At 33.3% G+C, this 21,857-nt stretch overlaps 1 protein-coding gene across 2 annotated transcripts in view; it reads right to left on the reverse strand.

Annotated features, from left to right (window-relative positions):
• UNC79 (unc-79 homolog, NALCN channel complex subunit) overlaps window positions 1–21,857 on the reverse strand; it is a 201,178-nt gene that overhangs the window by 122,160 nt on the left and 57,161 nt on the right. For both annotated transcript variants that reach the window (XM_054567102.1, XM_054567101.1), the window contains exons 6-8: window positions 21,367–21,422; window positions 20,566–20,695; window positions 83–147 (exon numbers count right to left, since the gene is read on the reverse strand). In XM_054567102.1, coding sequence (XP_054423077.1) covers window positions 83–147; window positions 20,566–20,695; window positions 21,367–21,422 — 251 coding nt within the window. The remainder of the gene's footprint in view (window positions 1–82; window positions 148–20,565; window positions 20,696–21,366; window positions 21,423–21,857) is intronic.

Genomic DNA, 21,857 nt, shown 5'->3' on the forward strand with positions numbered 1-21,857 from the left:
ACTAATATTTCATTCAACAATTCGTTCCTGACAATTTGACCACCGACAATACAACATGATGCCAAGTCTACTAAAACAGTACCTTCACAGCTGGTTTGTTAATTGCATTGTGGCATTCAATGTGCTGGCAGTGGATGGGGTTCCAAGCTGTAAAGCAAAGCATAATCGATGAATACTTCCCATTGAAATTATTTGGGTCCTAATAAAAAACACAGCCGCTACTTCATTAGTTTTCTTTTTCCTAAATAGAACCATCATCAGAAGGCTTCCTAAAATAATTTTTAAATCTATGAAAACTTTTAAAATTGAGCAAGATATCACAACTCCATCATCCATTTTCTTATGAAGGGAGAAAATCTAGTATAAGGTGGCATATAAAATACCATAATATTACCTCACAATGACATACCATTAGTAAGTTCTCAAAGGTTTTTACATCTACAGCTTTATTGGATCCTCCCAACAACTCTGTAGGATAGGTACAGCAGATTATTAACCTCGTTAAATATATGAGTAAGTTAAAATTAAAAAGGTTAAGTGGCTCGCTATGATCACAGAGTTAGTAAATGACAAGCTGGGACTAGAACCTGTACCTCTTGGTTCTTAACACTCTGCTCTTTTCACTATAGTTTACTAGGCTAATCATCCTAGATTTTTGGCACCAAGAAGTGTTTCAAATTGAACAACTGGAATGAATGGTAAAGCAACTTCCACCATTCCATTTCCCACCCCATTGCCACCAAATGTGGAGACTTGAAAAGATGACTTTCTTGCCCAAATAAAATGCAGCTCTCCCTCACGCGTGACTCACAAATTAAATCTCTGTTATTTGCTAATGTGCAAAAACCTTAACACAGTATACGCACAGAGAATGAAGACAGGAACCAAGTGATCTGGAATAGATCAGAACGAGAATCACAACACGTAATTATCATCATCCAGATGACTCTGTAGCCCAAAGCACTTAGCTAATGATATTCCACCATTAAAAAGTAATAGAAATATGTGTTTGAAAGTAAGAGATGTTTCTGAATTGCCATATTCTAATCTTATAGGACCATGATGGGCCTAATACACAAGAATTTGCAGATAGAAGGATATTGTTACTTGGTTACATATCAAATCATAATTCAAAAATATTTACTATTAATAATTCAGGCTTAATTTATGCTCCAAACATTTTATAAAATTTTCTATCTAGAAGTATTCTAACTTCAAATATTCTACCCTATTGTTAGACAAAGCATAAAATTTCTTGTCTAATTTGGAATTCAAGAAAATACGATCAGCAGAGCCACTGACCTTAAAAAATATACAAAAATACAAAAAGTACAAGCCAGAAACCACTACTCTAATAACAATATCTTATTGATTATATTTTTAGAGAGAAAGAAGAATGAAATGAGTAAGGAATGGATAAATGAAGAAATTACTTGAATATAGGCATTCTATAAGATTTGTTTCCTATGTATGGAAAAGTCAAGATGAATATAGAGAGTAGCAACAAGTTTTCTTGTGTAATTAAAGAAACCTAAAAAAAAAAGAGTGTCTTTAACCAGTACAGGAGTTGCAAATACATAGGACATGTTGCCCCATTCTTTCAATCCCAAATTCATGACAGATGTCTCTAATCCATAATATTCCTTTCTGCTGAGTCCAGACCTGACCTTAGAATACTTCTCAAAACTGAGCTCCAAGAAAGTACCACTAATCAAAACAGAGTTGGCACACACAAGATAAAACCATCTCTGAATTTGTATATTATGAGAATATTTGCAGATCACTTTATAAATATCAAGGAGATTTTCTTGACACTTTTAGATAGAAGTAATATTCAAAATATATAAAAATTGCTATGGCACAGGCACAAACAAATTAGAATGTGCAATAGCCACAGCATTTGATTAAAGATACAACATAAAGACTCCTGCTCTGCCAGAGATTAATGCTTTATATGTGGATGGCAAAGATATCCAGGAGGTCCTACTCCTCTAAATTTTTATTCCATTTTTAGAGTGAAACTGAGTGAAGAACAGGTAGTAGGATTTTTCATTTAAGCTCACCAAAATCACACTAGATTTAAGCTTACTAGAACAGTGATTCTTAGCTTTGATTGTGTATTTTAAAAAAACAACACATGTCAAAGTTTAAAAAATGTGATGCCTAACACCCATGAGAGATCTAGTGAATCAAAATCTCTGAAGACAGAACATGGATATCTGTAATTGGGAAAAACATTACAATTTATTCTAATATAATGATACCCTACATTCCTTACCATATGGCAAATATAATCATAATATATCTCCCTTTATTTGAAAATAAAAACAAAAATATAGCATAAAGATATAGCAGAAGAATTCTGCTTCCCAATGACAAGGTAACTGGTATTAGACTTGCCTTGCTACCATAAACAACTAAAAATGGAAAATATATATAAAACAACTATTTTCAGAAATTGGACTACAGGTAGTACAAGACAATAATCCACAAGAGAAAATAAACAATGAAGTGACTCCTACAATCACCCTGGCTTTCTTCATAGAAGCTTTCCAGACCTTGACCCTAAAAGGGAAAATAAAAGCACAGTAGGTTGGTTTTATTGAGTTGAGGGGACAAAAACTGGAGTTTAGAGAGGCAAGATGGCTTAAATTTGCTGTGTAGAGTACCAAAGAAGTGGAGCTCCAGAAATCTGAGTAGGAGTTCTTTGGAGGGAATGGCTTTATACGAAGCTGAACTTGTGTAAGGCAAAACTTCATTAGGCTGCATAGAGAACAACTATAGGGAATCTGTAACCTAAATAATTCCTAATTCCTACATCTCGTACAGGGCTGGAAGATGTTCAAGTTCCAACCAGTCAGAATAGAAGAAACTCGGTGAAAACCTGCAATATTCAATAGACTCTAGCAAGTCATACCATAGTAGGGGGGCTGAACTACCATTAGTGAAAAGGTTACCCAAGGTTCATCCTAACAAAACATAAGAACAAGCCTTGGAAGGGCCAAGCTGATCTACCAGTAAATTGACAGCCAAAACAAACTTCAACACACTGTAACCAAAGACAACAAAATCCAGATACTCAGTAATAGAATATTCATGAAGTCTAGCATCCAGTCAAAAATTACTTAATATTTAAAAAGGGAGGAAAAAGTAATCCATAATTGAGGAAAAATTTGCCCTTAGAAGCAAACCCAGAAATTACAGAACTGAAGTAGTTTTAGCAAACAAGGGTTTTAAAACAACTATTATAAACATATTTAATGGAAACCATGAACACAATGAGGACAGAGATTAAAGATATAAAAAAAAGACAAACGAAATTTCTAAAAATTAAAAATACAATATCAAAAATGAAAAATTCACAGGAGTAATGGCAGATTCGGCAATACAGAAGAAAAGATCAGTGAATTAAGAAACATAACAACAGAAACAACGCAAACTGAAATACCGGAAGAAAACTAAAAAGAGCTTCAATGAGCTGTGGGAAAATATCAAGAAGAGTAAGTATGTATGTTTAATATCCAAAAAGAAGCAAAAGGATCAGGGAATGGCAATTATTTGAAAAAAAAAATGGACAAAATTTTTCAGTTTTAATGAAAACTATAAACCCACAGATCCAAGAAGCTCAATGAAACTTAATCAAAATAAAAGCAAAGAAAATAATACCAAATGAATTAAAATCAACGTGATGAAAACCAATGATAAAGAGGAAATCTTAAAAGCAGCCAGGAAAAAAAGACACATTACTTACAGGGGAACAAAGATAAGAATGATCGCTGATTTCTCGTCAGAAACAATGCAAGCCAGAAGACAATGGAACGACATCTTTAATAGGCTGAAAGAAAAAAACTGTCAACCTAGAATTCTATACCCAGTGAAAATATCCTTCAAAAATGAATATGAAATAAAGACTATCTGAAGACAAACACAAGAAAAGAGAATTTATTGCCAGCTGAGCTCCTCTACTAGAAATGTTAAAGGAAGGTCTTGAGGCTGACGGAAAATGATATCAGATGAAAGCTAGGACCTACACAAAGGCAAAAAGAGTCCTCAGTGTGGTAAATATAATTAATAAAAGACTTTCTACTCATATTAACCTGTTTTTAAATGAAGATTTACTGTTTAAAACAAAAATAATAGCCATGTATTGTGAGGCTAATAATATACAAAGAAAGAAGTAAATATTTGATAATAAGAACAAAAAGGGTGGGATAGATTCACCAGTGAATTCTATTAACTATTTACATGTAAGCTAGCATAATATTTTAAGGTAGGTTGCAAAATTGAAGGTATATATTGTAAATCTTAAAGCAATTCTTTTTTTTTAAAAAAAAAAAAAGTATACCTAACAATTCAATACAAAGTTAAAATGCAATACTAAAAAATTATTAACCCAAAAGAAGGCAAGATATTAAAAAAGAAAAGGAACCAAGAATAGATGGAATAAATAGAAAACAAGTACAGAATAACAGGCTTAAGCCCAACTATATCTGTAGTTACATTAAATATAAATGGCCTAAACAACAATTACATTACATGTAAATGGACTAAAAGGCAGAGGTTGTCAAATAGGATTTGCTTTTCAAAACACATGATTCAAATATAGGCTGCCTGTGAGAAACACTTGAAAGATAGATATGTTAAAAGTAAACAGATAGGAAAAGTTGTGCCATTATATTATATGTGATTAGCAAAGCATTAGCAAATGCTAATAATAAGAAAACTGGAGTGTCTATATAAATATCAGACAAGTACTCCAGGAGAAGGACTATAACCAGTAATAAACAGGAATATTTCACAATGATGATAGAGTTCATTCATCAAGATGATATAACAATCATAAATATATGTACCTCTAATGGTAAAGTTTCAAATTATATGAAACAAAACTGACAAAACTAAAAGGAGAAATGAGTCCATAATTAGTATTGTAAATTTCACCAATCCTCTCTTAGTAATTCATAAAACAAGCAGACAGAAAATCAGTAAAAATAGTAGACTTGAACAACATTCTCAACAACCAGACCTAATAGATAATGATAGAATTCTCCACTCAACCACTACGGAATAAACATTATTTTTAAGGGTATATGCAAAGTTTACTGACATAAACAATATTTTGGCCCATAAAATAAGCCTTAAAAATTTATATAGAGCAATAACACAGAGTATCTTTTCTGACCACAATGAAATTAAGCTGGAAATAACAAAAGCATATCTGCAAAGTCACCAAATATTTGTATATTTGAAAAAACACACTTCTAAACAATCCACAAATCAAAGAAGAAATCACAAGGAATATTTTAAAATATCCTGTACTAAAGTACAATAAAATAACAGCATATCAAATTTGTGGGATACAACTAAAGCAATGTTTAAAAGGAAATTTATAGCTTTAAATTCTTATATTAGAAAATACAAAAGGTTCAAAAAACGATTTATGCTTCTACCTTAATAAGACAGGAAAGAACAAATTAAACTCAGTATTACCTGAAGAAAGAAAATAAAGATAAAAGCATAAATCAACAAATTGAAAACAGAAAACCAATAGGGAAAATTCCAAAACCAAACACTGGTCCTTTGGAAAGTTTAATAAAATTTATGTCATTTTTGTCTAGCTAGCTTTATGAATAAAAATACAGAGAATAAAAATTACCAATATCATAAATGAAAGGTAGAACATCAGAAGATCCTATAGACATGCCAATAAATTTGGTAAGTTAGATGAAAATGCCCACATTCCTTAAAAATCACAAATTACAAAATTACAAAATCTGACTCCATAAAAAGGAAATTTAAATGCCCCACAACTATTAAATTGAATGCACAATGTAAAACATTTCCACAAAGAAAACCCCAAGTCCAGATGGATTCACCAGTGAATTCTATTAATTATTTAAGAGAATAAATAATACAACTCTTACATAAACCCTTTCGGAAAATAGAAGAGAAACACTTCCCAACTCATTTTATGAGGTCAGTATTACTCTGTAAACTAAACTAGATGAAGGCATTATGATAAGGAAAACTAGATCAGCCCTGGCTAATGTGGCTCAGTGGATTGAGCACCAGTCTGTAAACCAAAGAGTCACCAATTCAATTCCCAGTCAGGGCACATGCCTGAGTCGCAGGCCAGGTCCCCAGCGGGGGCATGTGAGAGACAACCGTTTCTCTCTCACACAACAATGTTTCTTTCCCTCTCTGTCTCCTTCCCTTCCCCTCTCTCTAAAGATAAATAAAATCTTAAAAAGAAAAAAGAAAACAAAACTAGGTCAACATCCCTCATAAATATAGAAGCAAGAACACAACAAAGAATTAACAAATTAAACCTGGCAATATAACACAGCTTACAACATAGAATTCATCTCAGGAATGCAAGGTTAGTTTAACATTGCAAAGCAAATCAATGTAATATATCATATTAACATAATAAGAAAAGGAAATCATATGATCATCTCAAAATGTATTTAACCAAAATAGGAAAAAATGCATTCGACCAAAATTTACATTCACTCATGAGAAAAACTTTCATCAAACTAAGAATGGACAGGGACTCCCTGAATCTGATTTTTTTAAAAAAACATAAGCATCTGTGAAAAACCTACAACTACCATAGTATTTAATGGTGAAAGCCTTAATACTTCCTCCCCACAGACTCGGGTAAAAAACAAAGATATCCACTCTCAGTACTTCTATCCAACACTGAACTGGATATATGAGCCAGTGAAACAAGAAAAAAGAAGAGAGGAAGGAAAGGGGGAATAACGGAAAGAAGGGAAAGGAGAGATAAGAGGGAAGGAAGGGATGGTGGGGGGCAGATAGGAGGCCGGCAGGCAGGCAGGCATACAAATTAGAAAGAAGAAAATATTTTAAGTATTTTTATTTGTAGGACAACATAATCATGCATACAGAAAATTTTAAGAAACTTAACAAATACACTACAAAAGCTAAGTAAATTTATTAAGGTTGCAAGATAAAATCAAGATACAAAAATCAATTTTATCTTTATATAATGGCAATAAAGAAGTTGACTATTGTGTTTTAAACATTATTTACAATATCATCCAAACTGATAAGATATTTACAAGTATGTTTAACAAAATATCTGCAAGACCTGTACACTAAAAGCTAGTAAACTTTGCTGAAATTAAAGTAGGCCTAAATAATGGCCAGGTATGTCATGGTCATGGGTCAGAAGACTCAATGGTGAGTTTTTTCTAAAGATGACAATATCCCCCCAAACTAAACTATGATTTCAGTGTAATCCCAATCCAAATCCAGGCATATTGTTCTGTAGAAATTGACACGCTGATAGAAAAACGTACATGAAAATGCAAAGGTCCTAAAATGGTCAAAAAATTTTTAAACAGAACCAGTCCTGATGATTTACACTACATGATTTCAGATTTACTATAAAGCTGCAGTATTAAAAATAGTGTGATACTGGCATAAGAATAGAAACTGGAGTAAAAAAATAGGCTCTAGAAAGAGACCCATACATATGTGGTCAATTGGTTTTCAACAAAATAGTCAAGGTAATTCAATGTGGGAATAGCAATTTTTTCAACAAATTGAACTGGAACAACTGGCTATCCCAATGAGAAAAAGTCAACACCTCCCAACTATTATCAAAAAATAATTATAAATAAATCATATATTTAAATGTAAAAACTGTAAAACTTTTAGAATAAAATATAGAAGATTTCTTTATAATCTTAGGAGACAAAAGAAAAAATGGGTAAACTGAAATTTATCAATTTTAAATTCTTTCTCTTTGAAATACTTAAAAAGGAAAGCCTCAGATTGAGAGAACATAGTCACAATACATTTATCTGACAAAAAGTCTTCTATTTTGTGCACATAATAAGAGACAAGCAACTCAATTTAAAAAATGAATAAAAGATTTCATTGAGAACTTCACAAAAAAGATATACGATTGGCCAATAAGCACCTGTAAAGTTGCTATCATTTGTCATCAGAGAAATGACAATTGAACAACATGATTCTACTACATGGCAATCAGAATACCTAACACTAAAACAAAAACAAAAACAAAAAACCTGATGATCCAAAGTGCTGATAATAATGTAGAACAACTGGAACTCCCATACTTTTCTGAAGAAAGTATAATAGGGTAAAACCACTCTTGAGGAACTGTTTGGGCATTTCTTTTAAATTAAGTATTCACTTATCATAAGACCCAGCATTTTCATTGCTTGGTATCTATTTATCAAGAGAAATAAATGTATATCTTTACAAAAAAATTTTATATGAATGTTTATAGCTTTAGTCATAATAGGAAAAATTGTTCATCAAGAAGAGAATGAATAAACTAACTGTGATATATCCCATACAATGAAATATTAGTCAACATTAAAAAGAAATGAACTACTTATACATCAACATGGATAAATCTCAGAAACGTGCTGAGTGAAATAAGCAGACATAAAAATGGCATGTACCATATGATTCCATTCTTATGAAATCCTAGGACAGGCTAGTAACTAATCTATAATGACAAAAAGTAGATCAGTGGTTGTCCATAGAGGAAGGTGGGGGGGTTGACTGAAAAGAGAAATAAGAAATCTTTGTAGGGTGATGGAAATGCTCTACACCTTGATTACAGCACTTGGTTACATTAATGTATAAATTTGTCAAAAGTTACCAAACTTTACTAAAAATGGGTATTTTATTGCATGAAAATTAACCTCAATAAAATTGATTTCAAAAAGGAAAAAAATGAAGGATGATCCAAAAAGATACTTCAAAGAAAACAAAATATCAGGGTAAAGCCTGAGGAAAACAACATATGTCTGAAAGTTTCCTAGTCTATGATTCAAAAAATTTTAGGAAATGTGTGGCATCTGAAACATGATGCAAGAACACACGGTCTCTATAAAAACAGGAGCAAAAACTCATAAAAATTCAGGGTGAGATGGGAAGCTAACAGAATGAGATAAAAATGGATTTGCATAAGAAATATAGGTGTGAGTATACTACAACTAAACCAGCAAAATTAGAAACCCTCATTCAAAACAACAAATAGAGCTGATTTTGGGCGGGGGCAAGCTAAGTCATAGAATAAACTAACCTAAAAAGCTAAGACTGTAGACGAAAAGATAAATCAAAAATTTATGTGGGATAAAACACAAAATAATAAAATAAATAAAATTAAATAAAATAAGGAAAATAGTGGTTATAGTAGCTACAAAACACAGAAAATAAAAATCTGACCTATAAATTATAGGTATTCTTTAGGAAAAAATACCAAAACAATTTGAAGAAAGCAGTAATTTAAAATTTCACCAATGAGAAATTTCCTGAAAAAGATTGAAAAAGCACCTAAATTTTTAAATTGAAAGCACTCTTCACAGTATATGAAAAAATCAATGAAAAGATATTCATATATAGAAACATTGATGAAAAATTCTTTTTCATAAATAAATCTCCAAATTAAAAAAACAAAAGGGATTCCTATAACTGACAAGCCCTTAGCTAGATTAACCAAGGGGAAAAAAGAGAGGACCCAAATCAACAAATTTATAAATTAAAAGGGGTACATTACAACTGATACCACAGAAATACAAAGGCTTACAAGAGGTTACTGTGAACAATTATATGCGAACAAACTAGACAACCTAGAAGAAATGGAAAAATTCTTAGAAACATATTGAATACAACTTACCAAGACCAAATCAGGAATAAATAGAAAATCTGAAAGAGATTAAATCACTACTCAAAAATCTCCCAATGAAAAAAAGCCCAGGACCAGAATACTTCACTGGTGAATTTTACCAAACCTTTCAAGAATTAATACCAATCTTCTCACACTGTTCCAAAAAACTAAACAGGAATTAACACTTCCAAAATTCAGGTTACTAGGTCAGCATTATCCTGATATTAAAACCAGAATAGGACACTACTAGTAAAGAAAACCACAGGTCAATATCCCTGCTGAATACAGATACAAAAAATCTCAAACACTAGCAAACCAAATTCAGCAGCACATTAAATGGATCATTCACCATGACCAGTGGGATTTATCCCTGAGATGCAAGGATGGTTCAACACACACAAATCAATCATTTGACTTATCACATTAATAACTGTAGAATGGAAGAAAAGAATCATGTGATCATCTTGTAGACACGAAAAAAAGCTTTTGACAAAATTCAACAGCCATTCATGATCAAAATGCTTAACAAATTAGTCACAGAAGAAACATATTTCAATAAAATAAAGGCTATATGTGACAAGCCCACAGTTAACCTCACACTCAGTGGTGAAAGGTTAATAGCTATTTCTCTGACACCAGGAACAAGACAAGGATGCTCACTTTTACCATTCCTAGTCAACATAATACAAAGTCCTAGCTAAAACTATTAAGAAAAAAATAAAAGGTATCAGAATCAGAAAAAAAGAGGTAAAATTGTCTCTAAGAGCAGATGACATAGTTTTAGATAAAGAACATCCTAAAGACTCAACCAAAAAAACTGTTAGATGTAATCAATGAATTCAGTAAAGTTGCAGGATACATAATTGACACTCAAATATCAGTAGCATTTCTATACACTAGCAATAAATTTTCTAAAAACAAAATAATGAAATTAATCCTATTTGCAATAGCAACAAAAACAATAAAATACATAGGAATAAATTTAATCTAGGAGATGAAAGACATCTACTCTGTAAACTATAAGACATTGATGAAAGAAATCAAAGGACACACAAATAAATGAAAAAGACATCCCATGTTCATGGATTAGAAAAATTAATACAGTTTAAATGTCAATACTACCAAAAGTCATCTATAGATTCAATACAATCCCTATGAAGAGTCCAATGGCAATATTACAGAAGTAGAAAAAACACTTCTAAAAATTATATGGAACCACAAAAGACCCCATATAGCCAAAGAAATCTCAGAAAGAAGAACAAAGCAGGAGGCATCACACTACTTAACTCAAGTTATACTATAAAGCTACTGGCATAAAAACAGACAAACAGACTAATGAAGTACAATCAAGAGCCCAGAAATAAACCCAAGCACACATAATCAATTAATATTTGACAATGGAGCAGGCAACACTAAAAGGAGAAAAGACAATCTCTTCATAAGTGGTGTTATGATAATTGGATATTCACATGTAAAAGAGTAAAACTAGACCACTATCTTATACCATTCACAAAAGTGAACTCAAAATGAATTAAAGACTTAAATGTAAGACCTTAAACCATGAAACTCCTGGAAGAAAACATAGGAAGAGATCTCTGTGACACAGGTCCTGGTAATGGCTTTTATGTATATGACACCTAAAGTACAAGCAACAAAATCAAAACTAAACAAGTAAAACTATATGGAACTAAGTAGCTTTTGAATAGAAAAAGAAACCATCAACAAAATGAAAAGAAAACCTATGGGATGGGAAAAAAATTTGCACATATCTGAGAGGACTTAATATCCAAAATATATTTTAAAACTCACATAACTCAGTAGCAAAAAAGAAGCACAAACCAGTTAAAAAATGGGCAAAGGGCCTGAATGGACATTTTTCCAAAGAAGATATACAAAAGGCCAACATATACATGAAAAGATGCTCAATATCATTAGTCATCAGGAAACTGAAAATTAAAACCAAAATGAGGTATCACCTCATGTCTGTTAGAATGGTCATCATCAAAAAGACAAGAGATAACAAATGTTGCAATAGATGTGGAGGAAAAAAAAAGCCCTTGTGCACTGTTGATAGGACTGTAAATTGTTTACAGCACTATAGAAAACAGCACAGAGAATACACAAAAAATTAAAAATAGAAATGCCATATGATCCAGCAATTTCTTTTCTGGGAATATACCCAAAGGGAATGAAAACACTAACTGAAAAAGATACCAGCACGTCCATGTTCACAGCAACATTATTTATAATAGGCAAGAACTGGAAACAACCTAAGCGTCCACCAATGGAAAAATGGATAAAGAAGTTGTGATATATATAATGGAATATTATTCAGCCACAAATATATGAAAATCCAACCATCTGCAATAACACGGATGGATGGATCTTGAAGGCAGTATGCTAAGTGAAATAATTCAGAGAAAAACAAGTACAGTATGATATCACTTTTATGTGGAATCTAAAAAGCAAAAACCAACTCAGAAAAAGTGATCAAAAATGTGATTACCAGAGATGGAGGGTCGGGGTGTACAAATTTCCAGTCATAAGATCAATAGGTACTAGGGATATAATGTACAACATGATGACTATAATTAACACTGACCAGTATGCTGTATAGGAAAGCTGTTACGAGAGAAAATCTGAGTTCTCATCACAAGGAGAAAAATTTTTTTCTTCTTTCTTTTCTTTATACTGTGTGTATATAAGATAATGGATGTTAGTTGAACCTATCACAACAATCATTTCACAATACATGTAAATCAAAACATCATATTATATGCCTCAACTTATATAGTGATATATGTCAATTATTTTTCAATAAAACTGAAAAAAGTATTTTAGAAAGAAAGTTTCCATCAAGTAGAAAAAAAATCAAAATAACAGACAAAACACAGTTTACCTTCAAAAGGGCAATAACTGACAGCTGACTTCCAAACAGAAACAATAAAAATGAAAACATCATGAAATATCTTCGAAGTATGGGAGGAAAATGACTCTCAAGCTAGAATTTGACACACTGAGAAAACATCCTTGAAAAATAACGGCAAAGCCCTGACCTGCATGACTTGGTTGGGGGTGATCCCACAAACCTAAAGGTCACAAGTTCAATTTCCGATCAGGGCACATGCCTAGGTTGCAGGTTCGGTCCCTAGCCAGGCATGTGCAAAAGGCATGTTTCTCTCTTATATCAATGTTTCTCTCCCTCTTTCACGCCCCTTTCCTTTCCCTCTCTCTAAAAAATAAATAAATAAAATATTTTTAGTAAATAAAGTAAATAATGGCAAAACAAAGACATTTTCAGACAAACTTTGAGAAAATGTATCCCCAGTAGCAAGGCACTAAAGGAAATATAAAAGGGTATTATTAAGAAAAAACTTAAATCCCAGATGAGAGCTTAGAGATATAAAAAGGAAAAAACAAGAAAAAAGAAAAATCTAATGAATATTAACTACGAAGAACAATAATAATTATGTTTTGTGGAAGTATGAAAAACAAACATAGCATGGAAGTCAGGAGAGGGTAAAAAAAGTTAAAATCATCTGTCTTTTATGGGAAAAGGAAAAAGACTATTTTATAAGAGACACTGACAAGTCAAGAATGTATGGTATCATCTCTAAGCTAGTGACTAAAAAAACACAGAAGACAGAATAGCTCACTAAGACAAAGATGGAATACTCAATCAGTGCAAACAAAAGAGGCAAAACGGAGAAAAAAAGGTAGGAGAAATAGAAAGCAAATAGAAAATGGATTTTTAATCAAATATACCAGTATTACATTACATATATGAATTAAGTACTCCAATTAAAAGGCAAGTGTGATGAAAATTGAGTTTAAGAAACAATGATATGCTGCTTACTAGACACATGAAATATATGAATATAAAGTTGAAAATAAAAGGGAGGAAAAGTTATACTAGGCATTCATGAAATCTGGTATAGCTAATAGCATAAGACAAAGTAGATTTAACATATAAAAAAGCATTACTAGGGATAAAGACATGCATTTCATCATGGTACGTCTCAATTCACCAGGAAGATACTGCATTCTAAATTTGTATGCACCTAATAATGCAGCCTCCAAGTGTATACAAGCAAATATTAATAGAACTACAATGAGAGATACACAAATCTACAATCATAGTAGGAGATTTTAAGATTCTATTCCTGATCACTGATGAAAGAAATAGACAAAAACGCAGTAAGAACACAGATTTGAACTACACAACTGACAAATTTCATTTAACTGACAAATTTCATTTAACTGACATATATAAAACATAGTATCAAACAACCACAAAATACAGGTTCTTTTAAAGTACACAGGAACATTTACAAAAATGACCATAGGTTCAGCTCCGAAGAAAGTATAAAAAGTATCAAAAGAGTGAAATAATACAAAGTGTGTTGTCTGACCACAGAAGAACCGAGCTGTAAATCAATACAAAACCTCACTAGGAAAATCCCCATATAATTAGAAATTAATCACCCAATGGGTCAAAAATAAAACTATGAAGGAACTTCCAACTCAGCATAGCACAGAAGGTGTTAGCCAATGCAATAAGGCAAAAGAAATAAAAAGCACAAGAATTGAAAAAGAGACATTAAACTGTCATTCAACATAATATAATTGCATACATGAGAAGTATTTTTTTAAAACTACAGTAAATTATTAGAATTTAAAATTGACCTAGCAAGGTTGCTAGATATAAGATCAATATACCAGAATTAATTGCATGTTTACATACTAGCAAAAGGAGTTAAAAAGTATAATTTTAAAAAGATTTATCATTGACAGTAACATAAAAAAATAAAAACTTAAGGACATACTACATGAGAGAGAAGCAAGACATCTACACAGAAAACAGCACTGAGGAAAACTCAAGTCTAAATAAATGGAGATACACTATGTGCATGGGTTGGTGGACTCAATATTATAAAAATATCAGTTCCCCAGATGGATCTATAGATTCTAGGCATTCTCAATCAAAATCTTAATAGTTTTCATGTATGTTTATGTGTGTTTAACTCGGCAAATTTTTTAATTTAGCAAATAGCTGAGAATAACCATGAAGGAAGAAGAAGAAAAGGGAAGAGAAAGAACAGGAAGAAGAGAAAGCAGGGGAGATGAGGAAGCGAAAAACAATTACAACAAGGTAGAAAGACTTGCACTGAAGGATGTAAAATTTTATTATTAAGCTACATTAATTCCGACACTGCGGTATTGAGAAAACAAAACATCAGTTGAACAAAATAAAGAATCCAGAGACAGAACCATCCTTAAAAATAACCAAAAAAACAAAAATAAAACAGTAAGGAAAGGGCATTTTCAATAAATGATGTTGAGTCAATTGGTTATCCATACAGAAAAATTAATTCCAGATACATCTAAATTTAAAAGGTAAAAAACAAATATTCTGGATGACAACAAAGAATGTTGTCATAATTTTGGAGTAGGGAAAGATTTTCTTAGACAGGATATAAAAAGCCCTTTAAAGAAAAAGATTCCACCTTTAAGAATTTATCCAAAGAAACCCGGAATGCTAATTCAAAAGAACATGTGCACCCCTATGTTCATTGCAGTGTTATTTACAATAGCCAAAATTTGGAAGTAGCCAAGTGTCCATCAGCAGATGAATGGATAAAAAAGTTGTGGTACATTCACACAGTGGAATGCTACTCAGCAGTACAAAAAGAAGGAAACCTTACCATTTGCAACAACACCATGAATGGACCTGGAGAGCCTTATGCTAAGTGAAATAAGCCACTCAGTGAAACATGAATACCGTATGATTTCACTCATATGGAGAAGCTAATGAACAAAATGAACTAAGCAAAACAGAGAGAGACCCATAGAGAGAAGGCTGACAGGAGTTGGGGAGGGGTTGAAAAGCTGGAGCGGGGAGGGATTAAGCAAAAAATAAAAAATTCATGGAAACAGCCAGCAGCGTGGTGATTGCCGGGGGCTGGGGGCGGTGGAATAGGGGGGTAAGTGGCGCAGGATGGAGACTTGACTTGGGGTAGTGAACACACAACACAGAATACAGATGGTGTGCTGCAGAACGGTGCGCCTGAAACCTTTATAATTTTGTTAATCGGTGTCACCCCAATAAATGCAATAAAAAGAAAAAAGACTGCTAATGTGATTACATTAAAAATAAAGCCTTGAGTTGATCAACAGTCATCATTTAGAGAGTGAAAAAAGAACAAAAGATATTTGCAACATATATAACTGACAAAGATTACATAGATATCCAAATAGCCAATAAATATATCAAAAAGTGTGCATTAATAACAAGGGAAATGCAAATTATAACACAGATACTTCTACATCCCTTCAAAAATGGCTGAAATTTTAAAAACAAATAAAATAATTGCCCAAAATGTGGAATATAAACAAAAAGAACTCTCATGCTCTTTTAATGTAAGTACAAATTAGTACAACCCTTATGGAAAACTGTTTGCCATAATCCCTTAAAATTGGATATATGCATATCCTCTAATCGAGCAATTCCAACCTGGACATATATGTAACAGAAATATGTACACGTGTGCACCAGAAGATATGTAGAAGAATGTTCATAGCAGCATTATTTATAATAGCAAAAAAATGGGAACAACCCAAATATCCATTAATAAAGCAGACACATTTGTTTGGTAACATATATATAGCAATAAAAATGAACAAAGCACAGTTATCCTCAACCCATGGACAATTTGCACACAAACACAAATAAATAGTGTATGATTCCATTTATATAAAATGCAAATATAGACGAAACTAATCTCCGCTGTGGGAAGTCAGGGTCAGGGTTTACCTTTGGGAGAGCAGAAGGCGGTAATCGTGGCGGTAAACATGGTGGGAAGTGTTCCACAGATATTCAATATTTGTGTGTTTTTCTACATGTTTACAATGCACCAGTAAAAAGGTTTAAAACACTTTTTTAAATTTTGTGGGGAAAAAAATCAAGATAATAAAAAGATAAATAAGAACTCAATGACAGAGAAGTTAAGACATAAAAAGGTGGTAGAGCTGCTTGTACTTGACTTGTATACAACTCAAGAATATAGCTCTACTGATTTGGTAGCTTAAACCAAAATTTACCCTTGCAGCGCTGTCCTTAGTTATGCTCTGTCTTTGGTGAGTCATGCCCTGCCTGGGTTTTCACCAGTCTCTGCTGGGAAACATGTATCTCCCCACATCTTTTGCCCATAGTTTGAGTGGAAACTACACCACAACTGGTGCCGATCTTTGCTAACAAAGGTTGAAGTATTTACTTGTTGGGACATTGTGACAAGAAAATTGCTAAATAAATTCTCTCTTCCCCACACAAGCAGAGCTTCGTGGAAAAACATAATGGGAGATTTTCTTTGCCAAGAAGCCTGTAATCTTTCCATCTTTAAAACTCATATTTAATAACCAAATGCTTGGAGTAGTTTTTGTTGTTGACAAATACTAATAAACTCAAAAGAGGCAAACACTGTAGCTTACCTCAATATTTGGTCTTCTTCATATGAGTTGTAAATATTCCTATGTTACTATGCTTAAAAGCAATAAATAAGTTACATACATATATATGTATAGTTAAAATTATGGTGAATTATTAATAAGTATTAATTCTATGTGGCTTATATGTGTTCATAATGTTATTCTTTAAACTTCTGTATTTGAAAACTGTCATAAGAGGGGAGGGGAGGGGGGATAATGGAGCAAAGAAGGGTCATCAAGGAACATCTATAAAGGACACGTGGACAAAAACAATGGGGGTAGGTTTAATTGGGGTGCTGGGGGCGGGTTGGGCAGGGGGAGAGTAATGGGTAGCTGAAACGGAGACACCTGTAATTGTACAACAATAAAAAAAGGGGAAAAAAGAAAAACATTTAAAAATACAACTGCCGTAATAAAAGGTTGAGGGGTGACCTTATATAATTACACACAATGTGATCTCAACTTTATTTGAAGTGTGCTTCAAAATGAAACTGGAAGGAAATATATCAATGTGTTAATAAATATACCAAATGTTAAACCAGAAAACTGCGGGTTTTCAATGAAAATAATCTAGGTTCAAATTCAAGCAGTGTTTCCTTATTATTTGTGTGAATTTGGTCCTGTTACTTAAACTATGTCCCACTCCTCCTCCTTACCTCTAAAGATTTTTGTAAAGTTAATTGAGAAAATGTCTATGAAACCTAATCTGGTGCTTGGTCCATGAATCTTGTCTAACTGGAGGATGCTGAAGTATTAAATGAGATAAAAAGCAGCTAGAACAGTATCTGACATGCATACAGTGCTGGATAAATAGCAACATACAGACCAGAATGGTTAACTTTTTCCCCGATCTCCTGTTTTCTGCATAGAATGGCATGACCCACTGGAATGGGAGTTCCAAGAAAGCTGATTCCCTAGGACGCTGGACAGTGCCTGGCCAGTAGCAGGCACAGAATGATGCTGTCCAAAGAATGGAAGTGTGTGGAGGGGTGATAACAAGAATGGACTGAAGAATGAATGCCCATAGAGAGAGACAAAAAACACCCTCTTCAGACAGGCCAAGCAAAGAAGGAAGAGCCGCACAGATAGCTGGCATAGGCTGAGCTACTCTGGGAAGACACATTTGTCTGGCTCTTCCAAGACAATGTGGCCACAGGGGGAACCAGAAGCAGCTGTCAATTTCCCCAGGGTTTCTGGGATGCTCTAAACAGGCCAATCTTGTCATGTGGCTTCTCCATTTACAACTGTCTGTGGTTTCCCTTTGCCATTAGGATGAAATCCAATCCCCCTCATAGGTTTCCTGCTCACCCCCAGCTACTCTCCCCCATCCCTCCGCTGTCTGGCTGCATACGACTTTTTGGAGTAACTAAAACACAATCATGCTATCTTTGGCTTCCAAGTCTGGATCCATGCAGCTCCTTCTGCCTCAGTCTCCCATTTTATCAACTAATGATTCACGCCCCCTATTCCGTCTAGTGTGTGCAGCTCATTCGAGTATCAGCTCACATGTCACACTCACTGAAGAGCCTTTCTTGACGACTCAACCCTCCTCAAACCTATCCACCATCACAGTGAGATCAGAGGTCCTTTCTGCGTGTTTCCACAACTCTCTGGACAGTTGACCCTTGAACAACCTGAGTTTAAATTGCACGGGTCCATGTATACATGAAGTTTTTTCAACAATACTATAAAAGAATTTTCTCTTCCTTATGATTTCCTTAATAACATTTTCCTTTCTCTAGTTTACTTCAAGAATACAGTATATAATACATATAACATGAAAAATGTGTTAATCAACTGTAATCTGTAAAACTTTCCATCAACAGCAGGCACTCAGTAGTTAAGTCCTGGGAGAATCTAAAGTTATACAGAGATTTTTCAACTGTGCAGGGGGTGGGAGTCAGCACTCCTAACTTCTGTGTTGTTCAAGGGTAAACTGTATTTGTTCTGCTTTTGCACTTAACACACTGTAAGGTGGTTTCCTGCTCCTTCCCCCACTCACAAAATGTACACACCAAGATATTAGTGATTTTAGTATGGTTTTTCATTGTACTATCACCAGTGCCTAGAATAATACCTGGCTAATAGTAGACACGTCACAAATATTTATTGAATAACTAAATTAATTTTCATATCTAGATTGTATTAAGCTCCACAAAGTCTGATTTTGTCAAAAAATACAGGGTCTGGCACGTTAAGAGTTACTCTTCAAATATTAACCAAATAAATAAATTTCATTTAATACTGGTTACCCATTCATACATTCTATATAAGCATTTATAGGGATCTGTTGAGAGGGGTTGGTATCAAATATTTCAATTATTTCACCTTTTATTTTTTAAGACTTCCAACTATTTTTGCTTTTACATTCAATTATCTACTTAGCAACATTTCAACTTTCTTTACTACTGTGAATATAAAACACCAATGATACCAATTTCTATTTTTTAAAAATTACTTACTATCTACCTTCATTGTCCTAATTAATAGCATTGTTACCACTATGGCCAATATTATTTGTTCTGAGTTTAGAATAAGCCCACCGAGGACCATCTGAGCCCCTGAAAAAAGGTACTAATTCCTCCAACTCTTGGTTTTAATCAGGAACATGAGGAACAGAATTAAGTTAAATCCCCTCTGAACCACCTCAAATCATCTTAGGAAAGACAAGTGTTGCCAAGAAAGAAGTAGGTTCTAGAACATAGGTATACAATCCCACAATAACTTGAGTAAAAGCTAACTTTGCCAAAGCATGCCCCCCTTCCATTTCAGAAAACTATGTATACAATTAAGTGGGGGCGGGGGAGGCGTAGTCAGGGGCATCCAAAACTCCATTGGCTATAGGTTGCTTCTTCGATTTTATAACACATAAACATAAACCACAACGTAGGACCTGGGGTTGGTTTGTTTTTGATAAATATATGTCTTTACATTTAAATTCAATGTTTACTTCTCAGCTATTAATGACACCAATATTCAGCAATTATTGACTCTTCCTGGCCAACTAGGCTATCTGGGTCATTTAATTTTTACTTAGCGTATAAACTGGTAATGGTGAACATGCTCCAGGTCTTATCAGAACAGAATTAGCCACCTGCAGTTTTGCTACATGGTGAGCAAATGTGTAGCACTGCTCACCACTCACACCTTTGCAGTGATGAACGTCAGCAGTAGTTAAGACCACCGGGCAATGCATAGCAAATGAGATGCTATGGTGTCATAAATGCTTTTGAAATTAATTTTAATTAATTTATTTTATACCACCTAGTTTCAGAAAGGATTTATGACAAAGTCTAAAGGCACATACATATAATACAGCAAGAGAAGAATATAGGTAAATAGGTAAGGAAAACGTGACATAGGAGAGATGAAGACAGGGTATCACAGGGCTGTTCTCTTCTTACCTGTGTACTGCAAGCCCCTGTATTCGCTTATTGCCCCAGGGGGTTTTAAATTGGGCCAGTAATGGAACAGCATTTGCACAGCTGGTGGTTTCACTTGTGAAGGCCCATAGGCTATCACGTACAAAAGATCCTAAAGGAAACGGGAAGAATGCTTTGACTTAGCATGATGAAATAAAAATAAAGGTGGCTCATTCAATAGTACCAAAGCTGTGAAAATTTCAACAGAGGGGCTGAGGTGGTTAATTCCCCTGGAATCTCATCATCCAGATGTGCTTCTCAGATTTGATCATATTAAAACATTATTTTTTATCATTTACTTATTAACAGGTCCTGAAAATAAGCCCCCCAGACTGAGTTCCTAAGTATATTATCTTTTAACAAATCCTTCTCTACTCAGAATACTGTTAAATATAGACTTTCAAACAGCATAAGCCAGTTAGCTAAACACTGCATTTTTAAATTTCCTAAAACACATTTATTAACAAGTCACATTTCCTATTTGAAAAAAAGACAAGTTCTCTACCAACCTTTCGAATTAAATAAAACTGTCATAAAATACAGTATTTGCTCAATTCCAAGAATAAGCGTTATTCAATTACTTTTTCTGTCAACCACTGATCAAGAGATTATTCCTGCTCTAAATGATGACTAACCAGTGAAGAATTACAGGCTCTACATACCAAAATAATAAAACATCAATAAACTTGACCTAAAAATACCTTTAACATGCAAACAACTTTTACTATTGATATATTACATAAATTGTTTGTGGCTATGAGTTAAACGTGGCCTAAAACTTACTTTCCAGACTTCTTGTTTATATTTCATGAGGCATTCCAATAATTGACAATGATACACTGTAAGGAAGAAAATGTAATTTGAACATGAAATGTAAATACCAGGTAATACATCCTTTCAGATATAATAAACTATACTGGTATGACTCACTCTAATCATTAAATTGGAAATTACTTATTTCCATATATTCAAACTTTTCATAAAATGATGTAAGCCATTGATATATTCAAACTTTTCATAAAATCATATAAGCCCTTGACTTCATCAAGCTTTATTCCAAGATCCTTGAGATGTATATTTTATTCATCTTATCAACAGAGGAAATATTTACAAAACTCGCTAGTAATCATTCCTTTACAACAGAAACTTATATCAATGTAATCAAGAACTACATAGGGGAAAAAAAATAGCCTAATGGGATTGTAAAGACAGGCCACATTTACTGACATGCATGTGCCATGCATTGTACTAAGAGCTTTATGTGTATGACCTTG

This window comes from Pteronotus mesoamericanus, unplaced genomic scaffold, assembly GCF_021234165.1.
Source record: "Pteronotus mesoamericanus isolate MK-2021 breed Mesoamerican mustached bat unplaced genomic scaffold, CSHL_Meso_final contig_182, whole genome shotgun sequence".
NCBI lineage: Eukaryota > Metazoa > Chordata > Mammalia > Chiroptera > Mormoopidae > Pteronotus > Pteronotus mesoamericanus.